Genomic DNA, 27,527 nt, shown 5'->3' on the forward strand with positions numbered 1-27,527 from the left:
CCGGCATTTTTTGTTCGCACCTTGCAGATGCATTTGAGGGGATAAAGAAACGATAATGTAAAGAAACTAACCCAACAAGACCAGCCTCGCCACCTAGCGGACACAAACGTCATTACCACAAGTTCCTCTGAAAACTTAGTCAAGTCCAACCTGCCGAGTTCCTCCAGCATTTTGTAGGCGTCTCTTTGTGGAGAAATCTCAGCCAAAAAATTTTGAATCAGCCAGAAGTCTTAATGTAGCAGAGCAAGGTGAGCATGGGCTCCCAAAAATAGTCAAAAATCACCATTTTTACAGATAAGTAATGATTTAAATACAAGAAATGTTTCCGTCCACTTTCTCCCCCAAGGAAATTGCCACACACTGCATCTGTCTCCTCACTCAAATGCCCAAATTTAATCTATGTTTGCCAAATAAAACATGTATAAAAATGTTGCCTGATAAAAGGGCAAATAAGATTCCTTTCCATCTTCATGTCACCCTCACACAACACCAATTTCAATTTCATGCGACCATCACACAGTCGAATTTCAATTTATATTGCATTACTTGTGTGCCAAAACTTGCTCTATGGAAACATGAACCAAATTAAAGATGAAAGTGATGCCCAGTCTGAGGTATTAGGGCAGATATCAATGACTTGACTAAAGGTAGCTTTATGGGACAGTTTAAAGGAAGACCCTCGTCAAAGCACAACTAGCAATTGCATCCCGGCATGTGCAAAGGTTTAGGATCGCAGCAGTGCGAGGGGTTACAGATCTGGAGCAGATGGTAAAAACGGGGAGGGTTGAAACCTTGGAGAGATTTATACAACAAAGATCAGAATTTTAAAAACAAGTTCACAAGCCAGTGTAGGTTAGCAAACATAGGACTGATGGGTTAACAGGTGGACAGTAGTAAGAGTTTTGGAGGACCTTAGTAGTGGAGAGTGGACCACGAGGATGTTGGAATATTCAAATCCATTAAAAGCATGGATAAGTTTCAAAGCAGAAGATGAACTAAAGTTGAATCATACCACAGAGGAGAAAGTAAGTGATCTCAGAGATGCCCCAATCAAAGGAAACCTGACAAGTTTTCTTTCCGAAGTCTAAGCTCCCCATCTCTCCATCACCGAATCAACTGCTAGTGGACAATTAGCATTGACCAGTTAGCGGGGGGCAGCTACCAGACTGAAATAATTACACTGGACATGAAATCAAAGTCAGGTTGAATATCACCAGCATATGTCATGAAATTTGTCGTGAAACTTTTATAATTTTGAGAATCAAATGTTTATTCAATAAATTTTACACAGAATGTGGCGAGGTAGATGGCAACAGGAAAACCAACATTCCCAGTCTAGGATCTTCCACATAACAGACACACTTAGAAAATATTTTAAATTCCTTAAAAATGTTTCTTACTCCTATGCTACTTCAAAGTCTGAGTGTGCTTACTGAAAATATTTATGATATCAATGTAGCATAAATTGCAAATACAAATTTAAAATAAATTTTCATTCAATATTCTCTTTCTAACCCCCACCAGTGTCAATACACATTGAGTTGTGGAGCTCCACAGACGTTATCATATCTCCACATCTAAATAACAGAATAATTAACTACAAAAGGGATCAAAACTAAGCACCATACCTTCCCCAACTCAATGTCTGTACGTACACTCAGTGGCCACTTTATCAGGAATCTCCTGTACCTATAAAAATGGTCACGGAGTGTACAAGAGACATAGATCACTGAACAGTAGTGGGAATTCTAGATCATTTCATTCCTTTGCTCCGATTAGTTAGTGCATCCCCAGGTTAACATTGGTAAGAACCTCTACAACCTCCCTCCCCTCAGCTGGAATCAGCAGGCAAGACCTGGTGATATTCCTGCCTCAGAACCCGGTGATCTTCCTGCCTCAGAACTCGGTGATCTTCCTGCTTCAGAACCCGGTGGTGGAGGTGGAGATATCAGGATGTTTTTTCTTTCTGTTTAATACTTGGGGTGGGGTGGGAGTCCAAAAATGGGAAGTAGCAGAGTCAATGCAGGGAGCTTCCTCCCCCACTCCCCCAAACACATACAATTTACTGAACTGTTTGAGATACCCAGATGTTGTTTCAAGGAGATGCCCCAGGGTAATTAATAACCAATCCCCCCACCACAATAATGGAAAGGCTGATGCCACTAATATTATGGGCCTCTTCAACACTACCAACAAACCCGTTTTTGAGAGAATTATGGTTTTAGAGTTTGGCTGTGGGCAACTTTTCTCTTCCCTCCGCGTTGTTACAAATAGCGAAGGAAAAACACACATGTTGAAATAGTCAACTTCACAGTGACCTGTGGTCTTTCTCTAAATAATCTGAAGTTTGAACGTCCGGTTCTTTCAGTCTCTGCGCACCGAACCGAGGTTGTCTTCTGTGACGGAGGCTTGAGGAATCCTATAAAACAACACGGAAACGCTGATTAAAATTTGCACTGATGCTAAATCCCGCTACGTCTGAAGGTGCTGACACACACACACAGGAGTTCAATTTCTCAGGCACCCAACACTGGTCCGTGATGGGCAGAAGCGTCATTATTAACGGGTCCGGATGTCACTTCCCAGCGTTCATCCCGCTTGATCCCTGTAGGCAAAGGCAGGGAAACTGCAACCCATTAAATGTTACCGAACCTCGAAAAAGAATTCAAACGCCAGGAAGGTGACTCGAAACAAATAAATGCAACTGAGTTATAAACACGGAAGGATATTAATGTACAATTAGTGTAAACGGCTGATCGATTCTCCTGACTCGTGAGCGTTTCCCGCGCTGCAGCTCAGACTGTAACAAATACAGGCAGATGCAAACGTGGAGGATGCACGGAGGGGTGTGCCCACCCTGTTAATGCTCCCATTATGTGAAAACACACACCACTGTTGTTTATCTGAGAGGGAAACAGAAATATAGAAATTGCAGCGACTTCAAAAAAAATTTCAAAAATCGAAGGCAAAGCCCGCGATTAGATAATTTTACAGCGATGCTTCAGACGATCAGAAAGCTCTCTCAAAATCTGTGCAAAGGCTCTGCCTTCGGGCGGCAGCAACACTTACAGGCATCGCTGCACAGAACGGAGAGGTTCCGCCTCATTCCAGCCACTGGCCTGATCTGATCGTCCTCATTTTATTTTATTTTTATCCATTTCAAAGTAACAAACTAATGCAAACTAATTCAAAAAAGAACGCAGCAATTTTCAGTTTCAACATCCAGAGGGAGTTGGCCCCAAGATTCACCAGTCCGTGATTAAACCCTGAGGAATAACTACTATACTCTCTGCAGGCCAATGGAATAAAGATACAGATCAAATGGCGCGTTCATCGTTAGCGATCAGAGCCGGTGACCGGGCTCTGGGAGCGCTTTACTCGCCTGTCGTCTGCAGGTCTCCAACATCGCTCCGGCGTGGATCAGGCACCACACCTCCCCGATGACGGACAGCAGCACGTGGGCCACATCTATCCACCTCCCCACCGTCAGGGTCAGGATGAGCAGCCCGCCCATCCTCACGGCCACCGTCTGGTAGGCCATCTTCTCGTTTGGGTTTTGCTTCTGCTCTTCTGAAACGACAGGAAGAAATAATTCACAGGGACGTCAGGCACAAATGGGGGATCACGTACCACCAGACTGAAGGACAGCCATCCATTCGGCTGTTATCAGACCTCCCACACTCTGAAAGAAGAAACCTTGATCTCCCAGTCCACCGTGTCACGGCCCTCGCACTGTGCCTATCTGCTCCGCACTTCCTATTGTATTGTTACTGTTAGGGATTCCGGAGTTGTGGTATATAGCAGATGCTAATTTCAACAGCAGCCGGTCTTTAGACCTGAACGTGGATTGTAGATTGAGTTTAAAATGCAGCTCTGAACAATGGTCTCCCCGGAGCTGCATTCTGGGGTCAATGGCAAACCCCATTTGAAATCGCCTGCATGAACGTGGCCCAGAGTCACAGCGGGAATTCACATTTGTTTCAGGTGTCTGGAGCGTCGGTGTCAAGATGCAGGTGCTTTTGAAAAATGTATCTAATCCAAAGGAAGCATTGTAGATGGACTGTGATGACAGAATTGTCCCGCTGTTACCTTTGACCTTTAGCGTATAACCATGTCATGTAATATTGGGGCAGGCAGGCCACTTCTACCAAGGGTGTCTCAGGGTGCCTGCTGCTCCTTTTGCTGAAGAAAGATTTCTACACCCACCAGCTTCAGTGTCTCACCGGTCGGTGACTTTGTACACAGTCACAACATTTTATATGCATTATATTTCCACATTCTATTTTCCTCTTTACCTGAAAATACCGATGTATCACATCATCCGCCTGGATGGAACACAAATAGATAAAAACGCTTCACTGTCTCTCAGTACTTTCAATAATAAACCAGTGATAAAAACTAGAGTAATGTGGGGTCTCACTGTTAGAACTTGCATTTATGTAGAATCTTTACCATAAAGAGAACTGGGAAAGATTTATATTCATAAACAGCAATGCATCTACAAGGGGTGTTTGATAAGTTTGTGGCCTAAGGTAGAAGGAGTCAATTTTAGAAAACCTAGCACATTTATTTTGCAACATAGTCCCCTCCTACATTTACACACTTAGTCCAGCGATCGTGGGACATAGGGATCTTGGACCTCCAGAAAGTGTCCACAGCAGGGATGATTGATAAGTTTGTGGCCCAAGGTAGAAGGAGATGAGGTATTAACTTCAAACTTTCTGCATAATCACTCAGAGTTGAACTGCATGTGCATGTAATGAGAGCTGTATAACTCATCTCCTGTTGGACATTGAAAATGTACAATGCCTCAGGCCAGTTTCTGTTATTTGCTGGGAGGACAGATGGCGGGGGAGTTGCGAGGACTAGGCCTCCAGCTACAGGCTTGCCTACTGCTGCAGTCCAGGAGAGGACACGCTGGAGGTGGAGCAGCGCGCGACCATGTGCGGTTGAAGGCTGCCCTCCAGACTTGGGCTATATATATATATCTTTTGTGTGACTGTGCGCGCTCACTATTCTGAATGTGCCGTGTACGTTTTGCACCTTGGCCCTACAGGAACGCTGTTTCACATGGCTGTCAGCACGTATGGTTGAATGATAATTAAACTTGAATTTGAACTTGATTTGAAGAGCCCCATCTCTCAGATCCTAGTCCATTTCCTTCTATGCCCAAGTAAATAAGGAGTTCATTGAGACATTTTTAAAAGCTGGTGGACGCACGTCCCCTTGGCCAGGCACAGTCCACACTCTTTGTGGGGCAGGGTGGAGGGGAAACTATCAACACATCAAGTCAAAATATCCTATTCTCCCAAATTACAGCTACATTTAGAACAGTTTACAAAGCTGGCAGGGTGCAAAGGGAGCTCCAGATCCAGACTAAACTGGAGAAACACTTCAAACAGATAGAATTATCCACTTAGAAGAGGGAAGATGGGAAGTTTGCGGAAACTTTTCTAACACGCCCCTTTTCCCAGAAAGACTTTGATTCCCTTCCAACGCAGCTGGCTCCCATCCAGGTCACAACCCTCTTTTACACCTAACCATAGGTAATAGAACTTTATTAGTTTCACTGATTACTCATTCCACTCTCTGCCGCAGTCCCCAAGTGTCACTGAATGGCTATCAAGATGAGAACTTTGCGACTGTCGCTCTTTCTTTTCTTCTTTAACCTTGGGATAGAAGTTCTGCCCCGATTTGGAATCCACACCCTGACCACGTTGGCCTGTACATCTCCCCAAGTGATACATTAACCTAGGTGTCACGGAACAGTTTCTCCTTACGCCTCCCAGCCAGTGGATGAACTAGACGGCCTTCCCCTCCGCCACTATTCAGTCCTCCTCACCTTGCATGTAGATGACCAGCAGCGTGTAACAGATGGTCAGGGGCGTCCAGAACCTTATTGCCTCTGAGGTGGTGATGAAGTCTCTGTTGATGAGGAAGATGGCCGCCACATCCGCCACCACGAACACGATTTTCAGGGCGTTGCACAGCAGCTTAGGAATGCCGTGCCAGGTGGTCAGGAGGAGGATGCAGATCCCACAGTATCGTTCCTTGCTGTGTAGCTCGTACATCAGGCTGGTGTGCTTTGAGAGCTTCCACACGTAGCACATAATCAGCCCGGCCAGACCAGCGCTGAGCAACAAGCTTAACGTCGAGTGAGGCGCCCCCTCATTCAGGTAGGTCAGGCCGGCTGTCATCCCACATCCCAGGGAGAACTGGCACAGGAGGAAGATCTGTATATTGGACGTGAGCTGAAATATAAAGTCCAGAGACCCTCAGCATTCTGAGCCGGTCACAGGCGAAGCCCTCCCCCCCACCCGCCACTGAGCACACCTACAAGGAGTGCTGCCCCAGGAAAGCAGCATCCATCTTCACGGACCCCCACCAACAGAGGTAATGCTCTCTTCTTGCTGCTGCAGTTGGGGAGGTGGTACAGGAGCCTCATGCCCTACACAGCCAGGTTCAGGAACTGTTATTACCCCTCCGTCATCAGGCTCTTGAACCAGTGTGGATAACGTCACTCACCCCAACACTGAACTGATTCCACAACCTAGGGACTCACTTTCGAGGACACTACAACTCCTGTTCTCAATATTAGTTACTTATTTATTGTTATTTTGATTTTTAAAAAATTTGCACAATGCTTGTCATTGTTTTATGTGCAGTTTTTCATTGATTCTATTTGTGTTTCTTTGTATTTACTGTGAATGCCCACAAAAGATGAATCTCAGTGTAGCATAAGGTGACATAATCGTACTTTGATAATACATTTACTTTGAACTTTGAATACCAACAGAGCCCACAGCTATCCCCCAATGCCCACTCTACACTTGAACCCCTGCTCAAAGAGGCCTACTACCTTCCAGAGACTGATAATGCCCACATTCCCATATGACAGAGCAGTTTCGATGGGCTGAATGGCCTAATTCTGCTCCAATGTTTCATGGTCTTGTAGGCTACTGACCATCTTATCTCCCCAAAGTCCCCCCTCAACTTTTGACAGCAAGAGCCCTCATGATGAAAACACAAAATGCCTGAAACACTCGGCAGGTTGGGCGGCATCCGTGGAGGGAGAAACAGCGTACGTTTCAGGTCCAGGACCTTCGTCAGATCCGAAGAGGAGAGTGTTGAGTTGGGATGTCACGTTGCCGCTGTACAAATGGTCAGCTCGCATTGGAGTATCGTGCACAGTTCTGGTCAGCGCACCACAGGAAGGATGTGGTAGCATTAGAAAGCGTGCAGGAGAAATGCCCCAAATGGAGGCTTTCAACACAAGAAGAAATTGGTTTATTCCCACTGGAAAATAGAAGACTGAGAGGCGACCTTAAGGGGTTTATACAAATTATGAGGGGCACAGACAGGGTGGATAATCAGAATATTTTTCCTATGTTGGTGGAGTCTACAAGTAGAGGACATAGATTTAAGGTGAGAAAGGAGAAATTTAAAAGAGATCTCATTTTCTGGTTTTCCTCCACACAGAGTGGTGGTCATTTGGAAGGACACGTCAAAGGAAATGATGGAGGCAAACAAATTACAACATTTAAAAGGCATTTGTACAGGAACTATGGAAAGATACAGTTACAGGAATGATACCATGGATAGCGGAATGTCTGACAGGCAGGAGGCAGCGAGTGGGAATAAGAAGGGCCTTTTCTGGTTGGCTACTGGTGTCTAGAGGTGTTCCTCAGAGGTCAGTATTGGGACCGCTGCTTTTCACATTGTTTGTCAGTGATTCGGATAACGGAATTGATGACTTTGTGGTAAAGTTTGCAGATGATACAAAGATAGGTGGAGGGGTAGGTAGGGACGAGGAAGCAATGCGATTCGAAGAATGGGCAAAAAAGTGGCAGATGGAATACAGTGTTGGGAAATGTATGATAATGCATTTTGGTAAAATGAACAGGAGTGTGGACTATTATCTAAATGGGGAGAAGGTACAAATATCTGTCCAAGTCCTTCTGTAGCCTCTCCTACAACCTCAAAGCTACCTGCCCTTCCACCTATCTTCATATTGTCTACAAAGTTTGCCACAAAGCCATCAATTCCATCATTAAGTCATTGACATAACCATTCCTCCAGATCGAAAGCAGCAAGCTGGCTGTGTGCCTAGAGACCTAGTTATGTCTCCCCTCTCGCTGTGAAATGGGGACACCTCCTTTTCCCTTATTCAGGAGAGAGAGAGAGCCTGTGGTGTGTCGAATTACCAGGTGAACGAGTTGTCTTTGGGGTACTGCAAGTCTGGGTCTTTACTGATGCTTTGCTGCACGTTTGAGTGCTCGGTGGGGGGGGGGGGTGCTGATGCCTTTTTGCTGGATGTTTGCGAAGAAAAAGAATTTCAGGATGTATATTGTATACATCTCTCTGACATTAAAAGTACCTATTGAAAAAGAAGTGGTCCCAACACAGACCCTTATGTTCCATTGGCAGCTAAGCAGAAAAACCTCCCTTTATTCCCACTCTTTGCCTCCTGCCAATCAGCCACTGCTTTATCTGTGCTACTTTCTTTCCTGTAATACCGTGGGCTCTTAACTTGTTAAGCAGACTCATGTCAAAGACCTTCTGAAAATCCAAGTACACAACATCCACCGATTCTCCTGTACCTACCCTGCTTGTTATTTCTTCAAATAATTCCAACAGTTTGTTAGGCACGATTTTCCCTTGACAAAACCATGCTGACTGTGGCTTATTTTATCATGTGCCTCTAAGAACCCCAAAACTACATCCTTGACAAGTGATTCCAACATCTTCCTAACCACTGAGGTCAGACTAACTGGCCGATAGTTTCCCTTCTTCTGCCTCTCTCCCTTCTTGAAGAGTGGGGTAACATTTGCAGCTTTCCATTCCTCCAGAACCATGCCAGAGACAATTGATTCTTGAAAGATCATTACTAATGCCTCCACAATCTCTTCATCCACCCCTTTCAGAACCCTGGGTGTATACTTTCTGGTCCAGGTAACTTCTCTACCTAGAGGCCTTTCAGTTTCCCAAGAACCTTCACCCTAGTAATGGCAACTTCACACACTTCTGCCCCCTGACACATGAACTTGCACCGTACCGCTGGCGACTTCCACGAGCAGAATGATGCGAAATACTTTTTCAGTTTGTCTGCCATTTCCTTGTCTTCCATTACTACCTCTTCAGAATTATCTTCCAGTGGCCTGACATCCACTCTCACCTCCCTTTCACACTTTATGTATCTGAAGAAACTTTTGGCATCCTCTATTATTGGCTAGCTTACCTTCGTATGCCATCTTTCTCTTCTTAATGACTTGCCTTCTTTTGGTTTTTAAAAGCTTCCCAAATCCTCTAACATCCCGCTAATCTTTTATATGCCATTGTTTGGTTTTATGTTGGCTTTGACTTCTCATCAGCCATGGTTGTGTCATCTTGACTTAAGAATACTTCTTCCACTTGGAGTGTATATACCCTGCACCTTCTTAATTGCTCCAGAAATCCCAGCCATTGCTGCTCTGCCATCATCCCTGCCAGTGTTCTTTTCCCAATCTGTTTTAGCCATCTCCTCTCTCATGCCTCTGTAATTCCCTTTACTCCACTGTAACACTGATGCATCTGACTTTAGCTTCTCAAATTTCAGAGTGAATTCGATCACATTATGACCACTCTTCCCCAAGGGTTCCTTCCCTTTAAGCTCTCTAATCAATTTCGGTTCATTGCACAACACCCAATCCACAATAGCTGATCCCCTAATGGGCTCAAGCACAAGCTGCTCCAAAAAGCCATCTCCTCGGCACTCTAGAAACACTTCCTCTTGGGATCCAGCAACAACCTGATTTTCCCAATTTACCTGCATATGGAAATCCCCCGTGACTTTTGTAACATTGACCTTTTGACAAGCATTTTCTATCTCTCGCTGTAGTTTGTAGACCATATCCTTACTACTGTTTGGGGGTTGGTATACAACTCCCATCAGGGAGAATTTACCCTTGCAGTTCCTTAACTCTACCCACAATAACTCAACACTTTCCAATCCGCTGTCACCTTTTTCTAATGATTTGATTTCTTTTTTTTTTAAATCAACAGAGCCACGCCACCCCCCTCTGCCTTCCTGCCTGTCCTTTCATGACAACGTGTATCCTTGCATATCGAGCTCCCAGCTGTAATCTTCTTTCAGGCACGATTCAGTGATGCCCACAACGTCATACCCGCTACTCTGTAACCGCGCTACGAGTTCATCTACCTTATTCTGTATGTTGCGTGCATTCAAAAACACACCTTCAGTCCTGTATTCACCCTTCGACTTTGTCCACCTATTACATCGAATCTCTTCCCGTTGACTGTAATTTTGCCCTATCATCAGCCTCTCCGTGCTTGCAGCCTCACTACACACTGCCTCCGTTTGTAAACCAACTACCTCATCCTCAGCACTATACACCATCAGACTCATTTATCTGAAACCTTCAAACACTGTCAAGCTAACTGGGCAAGAGTAACAGACCAGGTGAAGTGTCTCGACTGTACAGTTCCCTCCGTAGATGCTTCCTGATGGCGCTTCGTGCGTCGCTCCCGAAGCTGCAGTCTATTGTGACTCCATTTTGAATGACCAGGAATGTGGTTTGTTTTTCTCCCCCTCTGTCAAAGGTAATAAAAAACCATCGGCCCTTACCTGGTTGTTGGAAAGCAATACGGAAACTGTTCGAAGGGAGAATTCCAGCACGGTGAGGGAGGCCACTCTCGATCCCACGAGGGAGAACAGGACGGTCAGGACGCAGAGGTGCAGAGTTTGCAGGACCTGCTGCGGCGAGCGCAGTTTTGCAGCTGCCGTGCCGTCGCGCACAGGATCACTAAAACAACAAGACAACAGCCTTTCGTCACGACCAACTCTTCCTTCCCGCCACGTGGCGCCCCCAGACGACAACAGGTTGGAGAAACTCTAGTGAACTGAGTCCCTGCTGTCGTCACCGTCACCTTTCCAAGGGTTGCGGGATGTAATGACCGTTCCCTTCCATCTTTCCGCTTTGGAAGGGACTTCACCAGCATCCTCAACCACCCACCCTGTCCAACCCAGTCCTGATGCAGAAGCTGCTAAATACCTTGAGAATGGATAAGGACGCAGTATTCAATCAGCGTGTGACTTTCTGTCACCCTCTCAACAAATGACACGTACAACTGGTTTATGACATGACCACCTCCAGTTAAAGATATCTGCGAACCACCAAGAAATATCGTATGACAGATTACTTTGTGTACAGAATTGAGCAGCAGGCTTCCAAAAATAGCAATGGGACACATGACAAGTTCATTTGTTTTGGAAGCGGAATGGTAGAAAACTGGGATAATTCCCAAGTAGGCAAAATAAGTTTCAAAAGTTTCAAAGTAAAAGTATACTACCTTAAGATTCATTTTCTCATGGGCATTCACAGTAGCACAGAGGAATACAATAAAATTAATTTAAAAGACTACACACAAAGACTGAAACAATCAAGACAAACAGTGCAAACTTTAGAAAAGTAAATAAATAATACTGAGAACATGAGATGCGGAGTCTGAGAAAGTGAGTCTACAGGTTGTCATATCAGTTCAGCGTTGAGGTGAGTGAAGTTACCCATGCTGGTTGAGGAGCCTGATGGTTGAAGGGTAACCTGTTCCTGAAACTGGTGGTGTGGGACCTAAGGCTCCTTGACTTCCTCATCGGGAGACCACAGCCTGAGTATATCTGAAATTACATCACCTCCTCACTGACCGTCAACACCAATGCATCTCAGCCCACAGTTCTACTCTCTCTGCACCCATGACTGTGTGGCTAGGCACAGCTCAAACGTGGTCAGTGAGTTTTCTGTTGACTCAACTGTTGTTATCCGGCTGGTGGTTTGTAGTGGCATCAGCACCAGACTTTGAGTCGAGTGCTCCCGGGTTCGAATCCGACCGGCCCCTTGCACGATTTCCATCCATGCTGGGTTGAGCTCGAGCTAGTAACTTGGCCTCATTAAAAAACACACACAGGTAAATGCTAAGGAAACAGCAAAATAAAAAGCTGCTCGATGCACCACGAGGCACAAGAAGGAATAGCAGCTGGTGATGAGGGGGCGTACAGGAGTGGGATGGATCTGCTGGTTGAGGGGTGTGGCAACAACAACCTTGCACTCAACGTCAGTCAGACCAAGGAATGGATTGTCGACTTCAGGAAGGGGAAGTCGAGGGAACACACACCAGTCCTCATCGAGGGATCAACAGTGGAAATGGTGAGCGGTTTCAAGTTCCTGTGAGCCAACCTCTCTGAAGATCTATCCCAGCTCCAGCACGTTGATGCAATGACAAAGAAAGCACGACAGCTACTATAATTCATTAGGGAGTCTGAGGAGATCTGGTATCTCACCAAAGACACTCACAAATGTCTACAGCTGTACCGTGGGAACATCCTTACTGGTTAGGTAGAACCACTGCACAGAATTGGAAAAAGCTGCAGAGGGTTGCAAACTCCGCCAGATCAGTGGGCACCAGCCTCCCCATCACCCAGGACACATTCTCTTCTCATTACCATCAAGGTGGTACAGGAGGCTGGAGACACACACTCAACATTTCAGCTTCTTCCCCTCCATCATCAGATTTCTGAACAGACAACGAACACGTGGGCACCACCTCACTATTTTTGCTCTCATTTGCACCATTTATTTTAATTATTTTACATACAGTACATTTTTAATAATAATTTATAGCTTTTTATGTATTGCATTGTACTGCTGCAGCAAAACAGATTTCAAGACATATGTCAGTGATATTAAAACTGATTTGATTCTGACTTCCCAAGGACAAAATGCCACTGCCTTCAGTTGCTTCATAGACAACCTTCCTTCCGTCAGAAGGCCAGAAGCAAGGCGTTCACTGATCATTGTACCCAGGACCTGCCCTCTTCTCTCTACCACCATCAAGGAGAAGGCACAGGAGCTTGAAGACGCACACTCAACATTTTAGAAACACTTTGTGCTCTCTGCCATCAGATTTCTGAACGGACCATGAACCCAGGAACACCACCTCACTATTTTGCTCTCTTTTTGAACAAATCACTGAATTTTTAAATATACGTTTCTAGTAATATATAGCAATTTTTATACATTGCGATGTACTGCTGCCACAAAACAACAAATTTCACAACATGCGTCAGTGACGGATGCTTTGTTAATACCAGAGAATGAAGCATTGCAGACAAAGACCTTCACCACTAATGAACTGTTCAGCACACAGCAACTTTGGGTAAAGTAAGGTCTACCAATTGTCGGGAGGCTTGACCCAAAAGCAGAGCAGCAGAGACGATTTTGCAGTAAACAACAAATTTAATAATAGACAGGAAAACAGCAAGCCACAAGGGGCCACAAAACAAGAGGGGATAGAAACTAAACAATAGGCAACTTTAGGCAGGGAGATTGAAAGTCAGGAGCAATGGGTTGAGTCCGGCTGCTTCAATGAGTGAACAAGGACCGTGGATGAGAACTGGGTTTAAATAGGTTGCAGGTGATGAGTCTGGAATGAGCGGCAGGTGAATCGTATTCACTGTCTGGAGATGCGGATATGCCTGCAAAGGACATCCTTCAACGGCCACAAGGTTGTAGGGGTGAGAGACAGGTTTGGTAAAGAGTTCAAGCTGCACGCACACACACACACACACACACACACACACACACAGTCCCATCCAGAAGGTTGTCTGCTGCATCAGCATCATTAGAGCTTCCTGTGCATATAGAGCTGACAGAACATGAAAGAGGACAAACGGAGTGAGACAGGCGATAGTGCTGGAACAAGGGGCTGAGGAGAGCTGGCCAGACAGAAAAGCCCCTCGTCTCTGCCTGGAGACCAGTGGGCATTTGATGCATTGGTGGCTGGTTGCTCCTCAAGAGCACAGAAATTGCTTCTCCACCATTGGGGGTGGGCTGTGGGGTTAAGGGAGCTCTCCCTTACTGCAAGGGTTCTGGAGCATTAAGGATGAGGGTCCTGCAGCCTGCAAAGGTTCTGGAAATGGAACTGAGGGTCTGGCTGCTGACGGAGAGCTGGTGTGATGAGGCTTTTGAGGTCAGAGGGCACCTGCCAGGTAGACAGCTCACCATTCTATCCCTCTGAAATGACCAGAGCAAAATTAGGCCATTTGACCCATCGAGTCTGCTCCACCATTCAGTCATGGCCGATCCTTTTTTGTCCTGATGATAATGGACCAGCCGCATTTCTGCATTCCAGCCGTGCTCGGCCAAGAGGGTCCTGAATTCCACAGTGTAATCCAGCACGGAGCGCGAGCATTGGTGCAGGTGCAGTGTCAGATCCGCTGCTGCCTTTCCAAACCCGCCACTTTCCATATTCGTTGCAACTGGTGGCTTTACTGTCCCAGTTAGGGGTGGCCTAGGTCAGAGCTCGCCCAGTCAAGGGATGAACCCGTCCATTGAACACAGAGACAACTGGAACTGGGAGCGTAAAGTGCGCTGGGACAGGGCGTTGCGGTACCAGGTTGGAGTGTTCAGGAGCTCAAAGGGAGCAGGAGTTGCTGTACCATGGATGCGGCTGACAGACAGATAGACGATGGCTTCCTGCTGCTTCTGGGTCATGTTCTAGTGTTGACAGACGACTTCCTTTGGGTGCGCACACTCTGCTGGGTCAGTCAGCGGCTCCCTCATCCTGTCAGGAAACGTGGAAGAGGCTCGACCCAAAAGCAGAGCAGCGGAGACGATCCGGCAGTGAACGATAACTTTTAATAATAGCACGCCACGAGGGGGGCCACAAGACAAGAGAGAACAGAAACTAAACACAGCAGACAATGACGTAAACTTTAGGCAGGGAGTGGGGGGGGGGGGGGGGAAGTCAGGAGCAATTGGTTTGAGGCCGGTTGCTTTGATAAGTGAACGTGGACTGTGGATGAGAACTGGGTTTAAATAGGCTGCAGGTGACGAGTCTGGAATGAATCGTATTAGCTGGGTGGAGACTGGGAGGTGCCTACGTGCGCGGGCGGGGAGGTGTCAGCAGGAGTGGTCCTGGCATCAATCACAAAGGCTGTTCACTTACAACCTCACTGGGTCTGCATGTTAAGTACGTTTACTCCAGAAAGACAGTGTTTAACAATGTAATAACTGTTAAAGTCCTGTGAATTCATAGCAACTGTTTAAACTGTACATTCTCACCCTCGCAGGGAATAAAATTAGTTTAGAGATCAAGCACTTGAAGTTTTCTTTCCACCCGGCACTTAACCCGCACTGTTCTCTTACTAATTTAATTTTGTCCTGCTAATTCTTAACCCGCAGCGAGATTAGACTGTTGGCCCCATTGTTCACAAACGTTGCACCGACCCTTTGCACTCTCTGCCCTGATATGCCGGACAATACATGACAAACTAACTCAAACATGCCTGAGCTGAGGGACGTATACAGGATTGGGAACACAGGTACGTTGCGAAGCACAGGACCATCAGGCTCACAAAGACATTGAAGGATAGCGAGACTGCAGACGCTGGTCGGGAACACTGAGAGGACTCAGCGGGTCACGTGGCATCTGTTTAGACAACGTTTTCCGCCAGGACCCCACATCAGGTCCCAAGACAAGGGGATCTGGGTTGGATGCATTTATACCAGGAGATTACCGGGGATTCGATTAAAAAAAACCCTTGATTTCGATTAAACTCCAATGGCGAGTCTCCAGCGCAAACCCACTGAAGTATTTTTTTTTTAAGCCAAAAACTTACTTGAGATGTTGGATGTGAAAGTAGATTTGCAGCAAGTGGTTGAGAATGGAGACGGCACAGGCGGCAATCACACCTAGAGAGAGGGGGCAATGTTAAATCCGGCCCACACACACCCCCAACACAAGATCCCTCAGGTCCTCTAACATCCCACTCCAGCCCTCGTGGCCACTGACACCCCAACCCAATCCCACACTGTCTCAGTTGCCTCTGCCTCTCCTATTCCCAGCCGGAGCTCCCCGGCCTCCAGCTCTCTTACCACAACATCTCTCCACGTCTCTTTCCCGCCCTCTGGCCTGAGCTGCGATAAGACCCTCATTTACCCCCAGCCCTGCCTCCTTCACCAATCCTTGCCCCTTCTTGTCCAAGTACCCAGACTACCTCACTACCTTGTTCTCCCACCCCAAGGGTGGGTAAGTAGGTTTCTCTCTCTCTACTCCATCCGCCCCCTCCTCATTGTTTCCCCACCTCTATCCTCTCCAACCAGACTCCCCTCCCCCGCCCCCAGCCTCTCAGCTCCGGATCTCCCGCCGGACTCCTCACCCTGTAGGAGGTTGTCAATGGTATTGATCCCCTGGAAAATCCACCCAAAACTGGGAATGCAGCTTCGGAAAAAGCCCCACATTTCCCTGCTCCGTCCGTCCAGGTGGTGGATCAAAGTCCGCCTCAAGTTACTCACGCCTTGCGCTGGGACCAGCACCGCCCGGCGGCAGCGGAAGGCGAAACTCCAACTCGTTCGAAGTGAAAATCCCGAGGCGAATAATTTAAATCAGATCAGCCCATTAAACCAGGCAGTCTTCGTCCGTCTCCGTGGAGGCTTCAACCTGCCCCGCACAAACCGCGGAACCACGGTGTACAAACCAACCCTCAGAGCTGCGTTAAGATTATCAGTGCTGGAAGGAGATTTACAAGTCAAGTGTTGCAAGTACAGTATTCCCCATCTCCGCCGGCATTTTCCCATTATTTACAAAAGATTATTCACTAACAAAATCACTGTGCATTAATGAGAACATAACTATTTATAGTTTCAAATTAAAATGCGATTATCTACAGCACACTCGAAGCCCCTGATGTGTTTTCCCATCTCATTAACACAATGATAACTGTTAACAATGATTTTGTTAATACTGTCCAGAGCCAAAACCATCATCTTTCAACACCGTCCCCTCGTGAACAGCATCGAACTCCAAACTTCCAAAAGAAGCACAATTATCCTCCACCGCCCGCCCATTGCATCCCAGACACGCCCGGAAAGTTAATTATCCCTCACAATCAAGAGAAAAGCTGCAGATGCTGGAGGTCCCAGCAACACATACAGACTGCTGGAGGAAACGTCGACTGTTCTTTCTTCCCCCCCATAGATGCTGCCCGGCCTGCCGAGTTCCTCCATTGTTAATTATCCCAACACGGGCAGAGCGCCCAGTCAGACGGGTTCCAGCCATTTCTGAAATTGGGGCTGCCACCTCACCTTCCGCCGTTTGCACTCTGCGGACATTCACATTACTTTTCGAGCCCGTGATGCCCGATTGTGGGAGGTTGGACGATGGAACGGTGTCAACCGGGATCCCGGGCAGAGTCATCTTCTTATCCAAAATAGCGCCGTACATTCTAACGCACTTACTCCCCGAGGCTCTTGGTGGCAATGTCCGCCACGGCAAGTAGGATTCCCCGGTACAGTATCCACCCATTTTGATTCTACTCCCCACTCCCATTCCGACATGTCAGTCCATGGCCTCCTCTGCCGCCGGATCTCAGTTCTGTCTGGGTAGCCTCCGACCTGATGACATGAACATTGATTTCTCTCACTTCTGGTAATTTCTTCCCCCACCCCCACTCTTTTTCCAATTCTCTTTTCTAGCAACCCCCCCCCCCCCATCCCTTCCCCTCACCTGCCGACCACCTCCCTTTGGTTCTCCTCCTCCATCCCTATCTCCCATGGTCTGCCTCTTCTTCAGCCCATTACCTCCCACCTCCCACCTCCATACTACATCTCCCCCCCCCGTACTCCTACCCCTCCCCCCACCTTCTTTCCCCCTTCCTTTCCAGTCCTGATGAAGTGTATCGGCCCGAAACATGGACTGTTTATTCTCCTCCATAGATGCTGCCCGACCTGCTGAGTTCCTCCAGCAGATGGTGTGTTACTCTGCAGACACCCCTGGGTTTAGTGTTCATTTCCCCCCTATGATCCGGAAGGAGGTATTTCCGCCCACTGGGTCTCTGCTGGTTCCTCGCTAATTTTTCCTGTAGCCTTCGACCCGCGTTCCCGTTAACTCCGCCGGATTCTCCTCAATAGTGACCACCCGAACAACCCACCCAGCCGCCCCTGTGACGTGACAGGAAACCGGAGCACCCAGAGGATACCCCAGCAGCTGCGGGGCGAATTAACGCAATTACCACCGTCTCGGGAGCTGAGTGTGACGAGGATGGTTCGGACCCAAGTGCTGCAGAATTCGAGGCTAGGATCGCGAACTCTGCACACAACAAAACACAGGACCATACCTTTGGTTGGGCTCCGTTCGCTGCTCTTTAAATACTCAATTCTTGTCGCTCAAAACACCATCGCCAGTTAGCGGGACGGTCTTCAGAGGGGCCGCGCCAACTATCCCTATTCCGGAGGGTTAGAGCGTCGGAAGCCCGGCAGCTGGCGCGGCTGGGTGAGTGTGGTCACAGTAGCTCCAGACTTCTTAAAGACTTGTGCGTACTCAGTACATTGGATACGGTGAAGTGCGGGTGACCCGATACAGAGTCATGGAGCTCCTCAGCACGGGAACGAGGTCCTACGGCCCATCCGGTCCATGCCAAGCTCAAAACTCTGCCTCGTCCCATCGCCCAGCACCTGGACCACACCTTCCCAATCCACGTACTTATCCAAACTTCTCTTAAACATCCACCATTTCTGCTGGCAGCTTGATCTGCACTTGTGTCACCCCTCTGAATGAAGTTGCCCCTCCTCGGGTCCACCTGAACTATTTCACTTTCCATTTAACCTCTGATCTCCAGTCCTAGTCTCACCACACCTCAGTGGAACAAGCCTGCCAGCATTAACCCTATCTACATCCCACATGGAGTCATAATCCACTTTGGGCAGTTCGGCCCATCTAGTCCATGCTGAACCATTAATCTGCCTACTCCCATGGACCCTCATTCAGATCATAGCCCTCCATACCCCTCCCATCCATGTACCCACCTAAGTTTCTCACGAATGTTTAAATCAAACCCGCATCCACCACGTGCACTGGCAGCTTGCTCCACACTCTCAACACCCTCTGAGTGAGGAAGTTCCCTCATGTTCCCCTTCAACGTTCCATCTGTCACCCTAAACCCCTGACCTCTAGTTGTGGTCTCATCCAACCTCTGTGAAATTTACCCTATCTATACCCCCTCAAAATTTTGTATATCTGTATTAAATCTCCCCTCAATCTTCTATGTTCCAGGGAATAAAGTTCTAACCTATTCAACCTTGCCCTATAAATCAGACCCTCAAGTCCCAGCAACATCCTTGTGAATTTTCTCTGCACTCTTTCAATCTTATTTACAACTTTCCTGTAGGTTGGTGACTAAAACTGCACAGAATACTCCAAATTAGACCTCACTAAACAATCTAAACATAACATCTCAACTCCCATACTCAAACAGATTGATTTATGAAGGCCAATGAGCTGAAAGCTTTCTTTATGACTCCATCTACCCTGACGCCACTTTCAATGAATTATAGATCTGTATTGCCAGATCCCTCTGTTCTACCACATTCCTCAGTGCCCTACCTCTCACCGTGCAAGTACTACTCGGGTCAGTCCTCCCAAATTGCAACACCTCACACTTGACTGTTAAATTCCATCTGCCATTTTTCAGCCCATTTCACCAATCTGTCCAGATCCCGCTGCAATATTTGATAGTCTTTCTCACTATTTACTACACCCCTAATCTTGGTGTCATCTCCAAATTTGCTGATCCTGATCCAGATGACGAGCAACAATGGACCCAACACTGATACCTGCAGCACACCAGTAGTCACAGACCTCCAGTCAGAGAACGATCATCTACTACCACTCCGTGGCTTATCCTGCGAAGCCAATTCTAATCCCATGGGGGATCTCGTTGAAGGCCTTGATAAAGTCTACGTAGACATTATCCACTGATTTGCCTTCATCAACTTTCCTGGTAACTTCCTCAAAAAACTCCATAAGATTGGTTGGACATGGCCTACTATGCACAAAGCCAAACATCCAGGACCTCACCTGCGGCTAAAAATGTTATAAATATCTTAGTTAGCACCCCTGCAGTTTCTGCACTAGCATCCCACAGGGTCGGTGGGAACAACTTGTCAGTCCCTGGAGATTTATCCAATCTAATTTGCCTCAAAACAACCAACAGCTCCCCCTCTGTAATCTGTATAGTGCCCATGACCTTGCTGCAGCTTTTCCTCACTCTTACAGACTCTGTGTCCGCCCCCCCCCCCCCCCGAGTAAATACAAATGCAAAAACCCATTTAAGATCTTTTTGGCTCCACACATAGATTACCACACTGGTCTTCCAGAGGACCAATTTTATTCCTCGCTATCCTTTTGCTCTGAATATATCTGTAGAATTCCTTAGGATTCTTCTTCACCTTGTCTGCTAGAGCAACCTCTAGTCTTCGTTCAGGCCTCCTGATTTCACTCTTGCATGTCTTACTCTCCTCAACTACCTCATTGGTTCCTGCCTGCATATTCCTGCTATGGCACCTCCTCCTTAACCAGGGCCTCAATATCTCCTAAAAAAACAAGGTTCCCTAAACCTGCTATCCTTGCTTTCTATTTTGACAGGAACGTACAAACTCTGTATTCTCAAAATTTCACTTTTGAAGGCCTCCCACTGACCAAGTACACCTTTGTCAGAAAATAACCTGTCCCAATCCACACCTGCCAGATACCATCAAAACTGGGCTTTCTCCAATTTAGAATCTCGGCCCGTAGACCACACCTATTCTTCTCCATAATTACTTTGAAACTAATGGCATTATAGTCACTACAGGCAAGGTGCTGCACTACACAAACATCCTGCCTCGTGCCCTAACAGGAGATCTAGTACGTCATTCTCTCTAGCTGGGTCTTCCATCTACAGATTAAGGAAACTTTCCTGAATACTTTTGGCAAATTCTTTCTCACCCAGCCCTTTCACAGTATGGGAGATGGGGGAGGTCCTAAATGGAATTTTTGCACCTGTATTTACTTGGGAGATGGACAGAGTCTATAGTAGTGAGGCAATGCAGCAGTGAGATCATGACACAGATTACAGAGGAGGAGGTGTTTGCTGTCTTGTGGCACATTAGGGTGGGATAAATCCCCGGGGCATGACAAGGTGTTGCTTCAGACTCTGTAGGAGGCTAGTGCAGAAATTGCAGGGGACCTTGCAGAGACGTTTCAGTGTTCAAAGTAAATTTATTATTAAAGTACATGAATCTTCACCACCCCTGTGTTTCTTTTTCTTGAGGGCATACTCAGTAAATCCAAGCAACATGATAGAATCAATGAAAGATCTCACCCAACAGGACAAACAACCAAATGTGCAAGACAACAAACTGTGTAAATACAAAAGAAATAATAATAATAATAATAAATGAATAAGCAATAAATATCAAGAATGTGAGATGAAGAGTCCTTGAAAGTGAGCCTATAGGTTGTGGGAACAGTGATAGGGCGAGTGAAGTTGAGTGAAGTTCTCCTCACTGGTTCATGAGTCTGAAGATGGAGGGGTAAGAACTGTTCCTGAACCTGGTGGTGTGAGTCCGGAAGCTCTTGTATCTTCTTCCTGATGACAGCAGAAAGAAGACAGCATGCCTAGTTGGTGTGGGTTTTTGATGAGGATTTGAAACATCCTTAGCCACGGGTGGGTTGCTGGAGGATTGGAGGATAGCTAATGTTGTTCCATTGTTTAAACAAGGCTCTAAGAGTAAACCAGGAAACCATAGGCCAGAGAGCCTGACTCAGTATTGGGAAAGGTATTCCAAAGGATAGTCAATATGGCTTTGTGCGTGGTAGGTTATGTCTAACCAATCTTATAGAATTTTTTGAGGAAGTTACCAGGAAAGTTGATGATGCAAGGCAGTGGATGTTGTCTCTATGGACTTCAGCAAGGCCCTTGACAGGGTTCAGTTGCTTGGGATTCAAGATGAGGTAGTAAACCTGATTAGACTTCGGCTTTGCAGGAGAAGCTGGAGACTTGTTGTAGATGTTCGCCTCTCTGACTGGAGTCCTGTGACTAGTGATGTGCCACAGGAGTGCTGGGTTCATTATTGTTTGTCATCTGTGTCAATGATCTGGATGATAAACTGGTTTATCGAATTTGCGGATGGCACCAAGATTAGGGGTGTAGTGGACAGTGAGGATGGCTATCCTGGCTTGCAGTGGGATCTGGACCAGCTGGATAAATCGGCTGAAAAATGGCAGATGGATTAATGCAGTCAAGTGTGAAGTGTTGTACTTTGGAAGAACAAACCAGGGAGGGTCTTACACGGTGAGCGGTGAGGAATCTGGGAATACAGATCCAAAATTCCTTGAAAATGGCATTGCATGTGGATAGGGTCGTAAAGGATGTCTTTGGCACATTAGCCTTCATAAATATTGAGTACAGGTGTTGGAATTTTATGTTGAAATTGTATACATTGTTGGCGAGGCCTAGTTATGAATATTGTGTGCAGTTTTAGTCACCTACCTACCGGAACTGGGGGGGGGGGGGGGGGCAGGGAGGAGATACGTCTGTACTGAAGGAGGTGTAAGGCACCCCTTCCCTCTGCTAGCCTATTGGGCAAGGTGTAACACCTGCTTAGCCCCTCGATCAGGGTCACATGTGTCATGGGAGCAGGTGGCAAATGGTCGTATGAGCAGCTGGTGCTTGTCACAAGTCCTGGTTATGCGACCATTGACGTCATGTAGACAATCTCTGAACAGCATATTGACAATAGCTGGGGTCACCCATCTTGTAAAGACACTGCACAGAAGAACCAATGGAAAACCACTTCTGTAGGACAAATGGGCAAAAGCAATTATGGTCTTGGAAAGAACAAGATTGCCCATGTCATGCAACACGGCACGTAATGAGCAACACGGCACGTAATGATGATGACCTACAGTGGATGTAAATAGATTGAAAATCTGCAGAGAAAATTTGCAGAGACGTTGCCGGGAGTTGAAGACCTGAGTTCTAGGGAAAGGTTGAATAGGTTAGGATTTTATTCCCGAGAATGAAGAAGATTGAGGGGAGATTTGATAGAGGTATACAAAGTTATGAGGGATATGGATAGGGTAAATGCAAGAAGGCTTTTTCCACGGAGGCTGTGTGAGACTACAACTAGAGGTCATTGGTTAAGGCTGAAAGATGAGAAAATGAGGGAGGTCTTCTTCACTCAGAGGATGGTGAGAGCATGGAATGATCTGCCATCACAAGTGGTGGATGTGGGGTCGATTTCAACATTTAAGGGAATTTGGATAGGTATGTGGATGGGTGTAGAATGGAGGGCTCTGATCTAGGTACAGGTCGATGGGGCTAGGCAGATTAATGCTTCAGTATGGACTAGATCAGCCAAAGGACCTGTTTCTGTGTAGTATTCTATGACTGTAAGCAATGATCAAATGCAGAGCAGACTCGATGGGCTGAATGGCCTGATTCTGCTCCTCATGCTCTTAAAATGGCCCTGACTTTTACCCATTTCAAGGAATCAGAGATATAAGCTGGATAAAGCCTATGCAAGGATAGCGTTTAGATACTATCACAGATTTAATGTCACAGAACGATATTCTCACTTTGTCACTCAGGCCCAGAGGCTGGCTGACCAATTTTCTTTATAGTTTAGGAGAGAAAATTCCATTTAGGATGGTACGTAAACATCTGCAGTGCATTATCCCTTCTATGGGTAACATCTGCTTAAAATGGAACAACTTCTTCGACCTGTGATTTATTTGCTATTGTGGTGTTCGCCGAGCTTGGCAATTGGCCTGCGGACGTTTCGTCACCAGTCGAGGTGACATCCTCACTGCGCGGTTGTTGGTGTTTCTCTCTGGAAACACTTGCCTCGGTCCCGATTGGCTATCCCTTCGGCTGACCTTTGAGTTCTATTGGCTCGCGTTTCTTTGGCTCTTTGGGGGTTCGAAGATGGCGTTGACTTCGAATAAACAATATCGTGATGAAATGTCTGCAAGCCAATTGCCCAGCTCAGCGAGCACCTCAACATCAAATGCCTCAGCCCAAGCCACCAATATCCACGACCATCCGAATTGTGACTTATGGCAACGGGAAGGAAAAGCGGGTCATGGACATGGAAATGCCACCACCTTCACGTCTCCCTGCGTACCGCCTGCATTTGCCACCTCTTTGCCACAAAGAGCCCTTCACCACAATGTGTACAGCACTTCAAAATCCTGCCTCACCAGTAGCTACTCAAGGTCAGGGCTGGCCTCACTGGTGACACCACATACCTTCAATGGATTAGAAAAGACACACGTGTAGTTCCCCAGATTAGTTTTGCCAAGGCAGTTGTCTCAAATCGTGATGTAAGCTACAAGGAAATGTACTTTTATTGCTTCATTTACAATGCCCAAATCCAAAATTAGGACTTGTTTTCAGAAGCTTTGGCTCATAATTTGGAGCAATCTTGTCAGTTTATCTTTGGTTACATTTTGATGTTTTGTTGAAGCTTTGTTTGAGATTTATGAACAGTAGGTAACAATATCTGGCCCAGGTGTGACTTCAGGCCCATCCAAAACATCCCCATCTTCATTGATGTGAAACTACAGCAGGTGAGCGTCGAACCCCCTTCCCTCTTTTCCATTCCTTATTCTGGTTACAGTGTCAAAGGTTACGGGGGGAAGGCAGAAGAATGGTAGGTGAGAAGGATAATAAACTAACTGTGATCAAATGGCAGAGCAGACTTGATGGGCTGAATGGCCTAACCCTACTGCCCTGCCTTGTGCTCTTAATATATGGTCTACGTAGCACAGCTGCTTGTCATGATCTGTGGTTTCTGGTGAGTTCACAAAGGCAGCAGAAGGGAAGGTCTGTTAAAACAGGACTGAGTGAGAGAGTGGGTTTTGCCAATGGCTGTACCTATTAGATCCAAACCCAGCTGGAGATTTTAGCTTCCCCCCATCTTGCCGCTGATCAGTCCAAAGGAGACCAGAGTTCAAGTCAGAGACACGAGAGACAGCAGTTTCAACAAACAATCTGTTAAGAGAAACTCTGCAGCATCTTTGGGTTGGGTGGGAGAAACGTGTGGAAAGGAACTCCTGGCCACAGATGCTGCTTGGCCTTCTGAGTTCCACCAGCGGACTGCTGCTACTCCAGAGAATAAACCACCACAATCACCCATCACCTCTACCACGCCCCAGCCTTCCCCCCCCCCCACTTCTGTTGGGTTCACGCACACCTTCTGCGACTCTAATTATAAACGCGGCCCGTTTTGTGACCAGCTGTGATCTCATCGCGTTAGCTCAGTTTTAAAACCCTCGTTACCACAATTGTAACAATTCAGATCATTCAACGCAGTTCACAACTCTTATTTATTTTCGTCTTTTTATAAGTGTTAGACAAGAGTAAAAGGCACAAAGGGTTAGAGTAATTCCCTGGACACCGTGATCCGTGTGGACAAAATCCACGATGTAGGGATGGCAAAAGTAATCCTTAGGATAATCAGTGCTTATTGGGTGTGCAGTAAACCCTCGTGTAGACTGTGTTCTACAGGACATGATCAGCTGGGGGCAATAGTGATCCTTAATGTTCATTGTACAAGTTTGGTTCGAGTGATCTACAGGGTACACATGATCTACGATCTGTAGGGCACACAACGATCTGTAGTACAGCTGGAGCTGAAGTGGACACAGAACGATGCAGCAGTTGAGTGATCCTTTCGGGCAGTTCCAGCCTATCCGAGTGTACTGAGGTTCAGAGTGTAGACTACAATGAAAGGCACTTCACTGGGGTAGCAACAATCTCAATGTTAGTAGACAACTCATATCGACTGCATCTTTCCTTTGGAAGCCACAGACAGCGTGTGGCTCAGGACTGCAACCTGGGGAGCAAAGCCATCGCACTGGAGATCTCACTGGCATACTTTTTGGTGCAGCTTTGGCTAAGCTCGTGGGTTTTTCCACAACCGGCAGCTCTTGCTCCAGCATTGCAAAGTTTCAGTCTTTTGACTTCAGTCAGGCACCTCAAGTTGATGAGTTGCTGCACTGTGCTGCTTGTTCCGTCAACCAAAACCCAGACCTTCTGTGCCCACGAGACGTTGACAGCAGTGTCGTCTACGTACGCTGCCTCTTCAAAAATTTAACAGCTTTGTGCGTTTATCCTCAAATTGAATTGCACTTTGCATTAGTTGGCTTTGTAGTTGAGAAAAGACCGGTGTTATATGGAACTCCATTCATAATTAGTCTGGAGAAGGGGCCTTCACTGAATGGTAATGTCATTTAGATCCACATCTGGCCCCGGATACCCTCGCTCTGATTGTTAATATTGCCCTCAGCTCAGTCAGAATAGAGCCATCCACTTAAAGAGACTGGGGGGGGGGCAGATAATATAGGTTCAAAAACATCACACAAGGGTTTGATTCCACGTTCCAGTGCTGTCTGCGTGGAGCTTCCACGTTCTTCCTGTGACTGTACGCGTTTTATCCGGTGTCCTGGTTTCCCTCCCACATCCCAAAGATGTGCGGGTGGGTGAGCTGAAGATGGCCCCTACTGTGTAGGCACGTGGGGGGATCTGGGGAGGAGTTCACGGGAACGTGGGCAGAATAAAAGACTTTCCACATTAAGAAGGTGTTAACGCTGAGTGCAGACTCAGTGGGTGAAGAGCCTGTATCTTTCTATGACCCTCTACGGGGAATTGCGCTGACTTTTGAAGCATGAAGGAACCTTACTCCACAGTTAACCTGCCTTACACCGGACCTGTGCAGTGTTTGACGGGGGACTGCTGAGGAATCTGACCAAGGGGCACCTGCTGCTGACAATGGATGCCTGCACTACCCACTTCTCTGCACTATCGGGTAGCTGAATGTCCAACCCTTTTTTTTAGATAAGTTGGACTGCCCAGCAGTGAGGCTTAAAAAGCAGACAGAATGGATCGCCCTGATTCCACAAAGAACAAGGGTTATTTTTCCACTGCAGCTGTGGGCTGCGCTGTCTGAGTTGGAGAGAGAGAGAAGGGGTCCCCGGTCTAGCAGGGAAAGTGACAAGAGAGACATAGTAAGGCTTTTGCGTGTTGAAGGGACAGATCAACATAAGGTTGTCCTTTGTGATTTAGTCCCCAAGTTATTTCTGCTGCTGCTCCAGACCAACATGTGGGCAGATCTATCCCTGGGCCCTTCTAATAGACCCAGTGTAACTCCCTCACTACACAGAGCTGGGTTCGCAACACCACAGAGCGATCGATCCATTGGGGCATTTGATGTGAGGGGAACTTCAGTAGAAACGAGCGGTGGTGTGGCCTGTCTTTCAGCATAGTTAAATAATAACAATCTCTCCGCTTAACTTGTGAGCGGGGACACCTTTCTTTCTCACCAGTGGGGACGTCGCCCCCTCTGTCCTTCTATAACAGGAAGTCTCGCCCCCAGTACGTTTACCTCCCGGCTGCTGGGGGAGCTCAGATTTTCTCCTGGTAGCTAGGGTAAGCCAGCTTCTTCAGTTCGTCCCACAGGAGCAGGCTGAACACCGTGTGCGGTCCCAGGCGGAAGTAGCTGGGTCCGATCCCCTTGTACAGACCCAGGAGCCCTTCTTTACTCGAGACCTTCAGCAAGCAGTCCCAGAATCCCCTGTAATGCTTTCCCTACAAGAATAAAAAGGTTAAAATCAAGCAGGTCCTTCTTAAAGGGACATCACAACCCGCCCCC

At 47.0% G+C, this 27,527-nt stretch overlaps 2 protein-coding genes across 2 annotated transcripts in view; both read right to left on the minus strand.

Moving 5' to 3' along the window:
• Positions 1–1,244: 1,244 nt before the first annotated feature.
• Positions 1,245–16,387, minus strand: tmem82 (transmembrane protein 82). Its single transcript, XM_073031833.1, has 6 exons — positions 16,214–16,387; positions 15,674–15,746; positions 10,625–10,802; positions 5,843–6,251; positions 3,383–3,570; positions 1,245–2,419 (listed from the first exon to the last, which is right to left on the minus strand). The coding sequence occupies exons 1-6, from the start codon at positions 16,293–16,295 to the stop codon at positions 2,309–2,311; spliced, it is 1,041 nt and encodes a 346-aa protein (XP_072887934.1). The 5' UTR covers positions 16,296–16,387; the 3' UTR covers positions 1,245–2,308.
• An 8,802-nt stretch (positions 16,388–25,189) lies between these two features.
• The window catches only part of LOC140718294 (solute carrier family 25 member 35-like), a 39,190-nt gene continuing 36,852 nt past the window's right edge, over positions 25,190–27,527 (minus strand). The window contains exon 5 of the mRNA XM_073031834.1: positions 25,190–27,463. Coding sequence (XP_072887935.1) covers positions 27,281–27,463 — 183 coding nt within the window. The 3' untranslated portion in view covers positions 25,190–27,280. The remainder of the gene's footprint in view (positions 27,464–27,527) is intronic.

The sequence above is a fragment of the Hemitrygon akajei genome, chromosome 29 (genome assembly GCF_048418815.1).
Source record: "Hemitrygon akajei chromosome 29, sHemAka1.3, whole genome shotgun sequence".
Lineage (NCBI taxonomy): Eukaryota > Metazoa > Chordata > Chondrichthyes > Myliobatiformes > Dasyatidae > Hemitrygon > Hemitrygon akajei.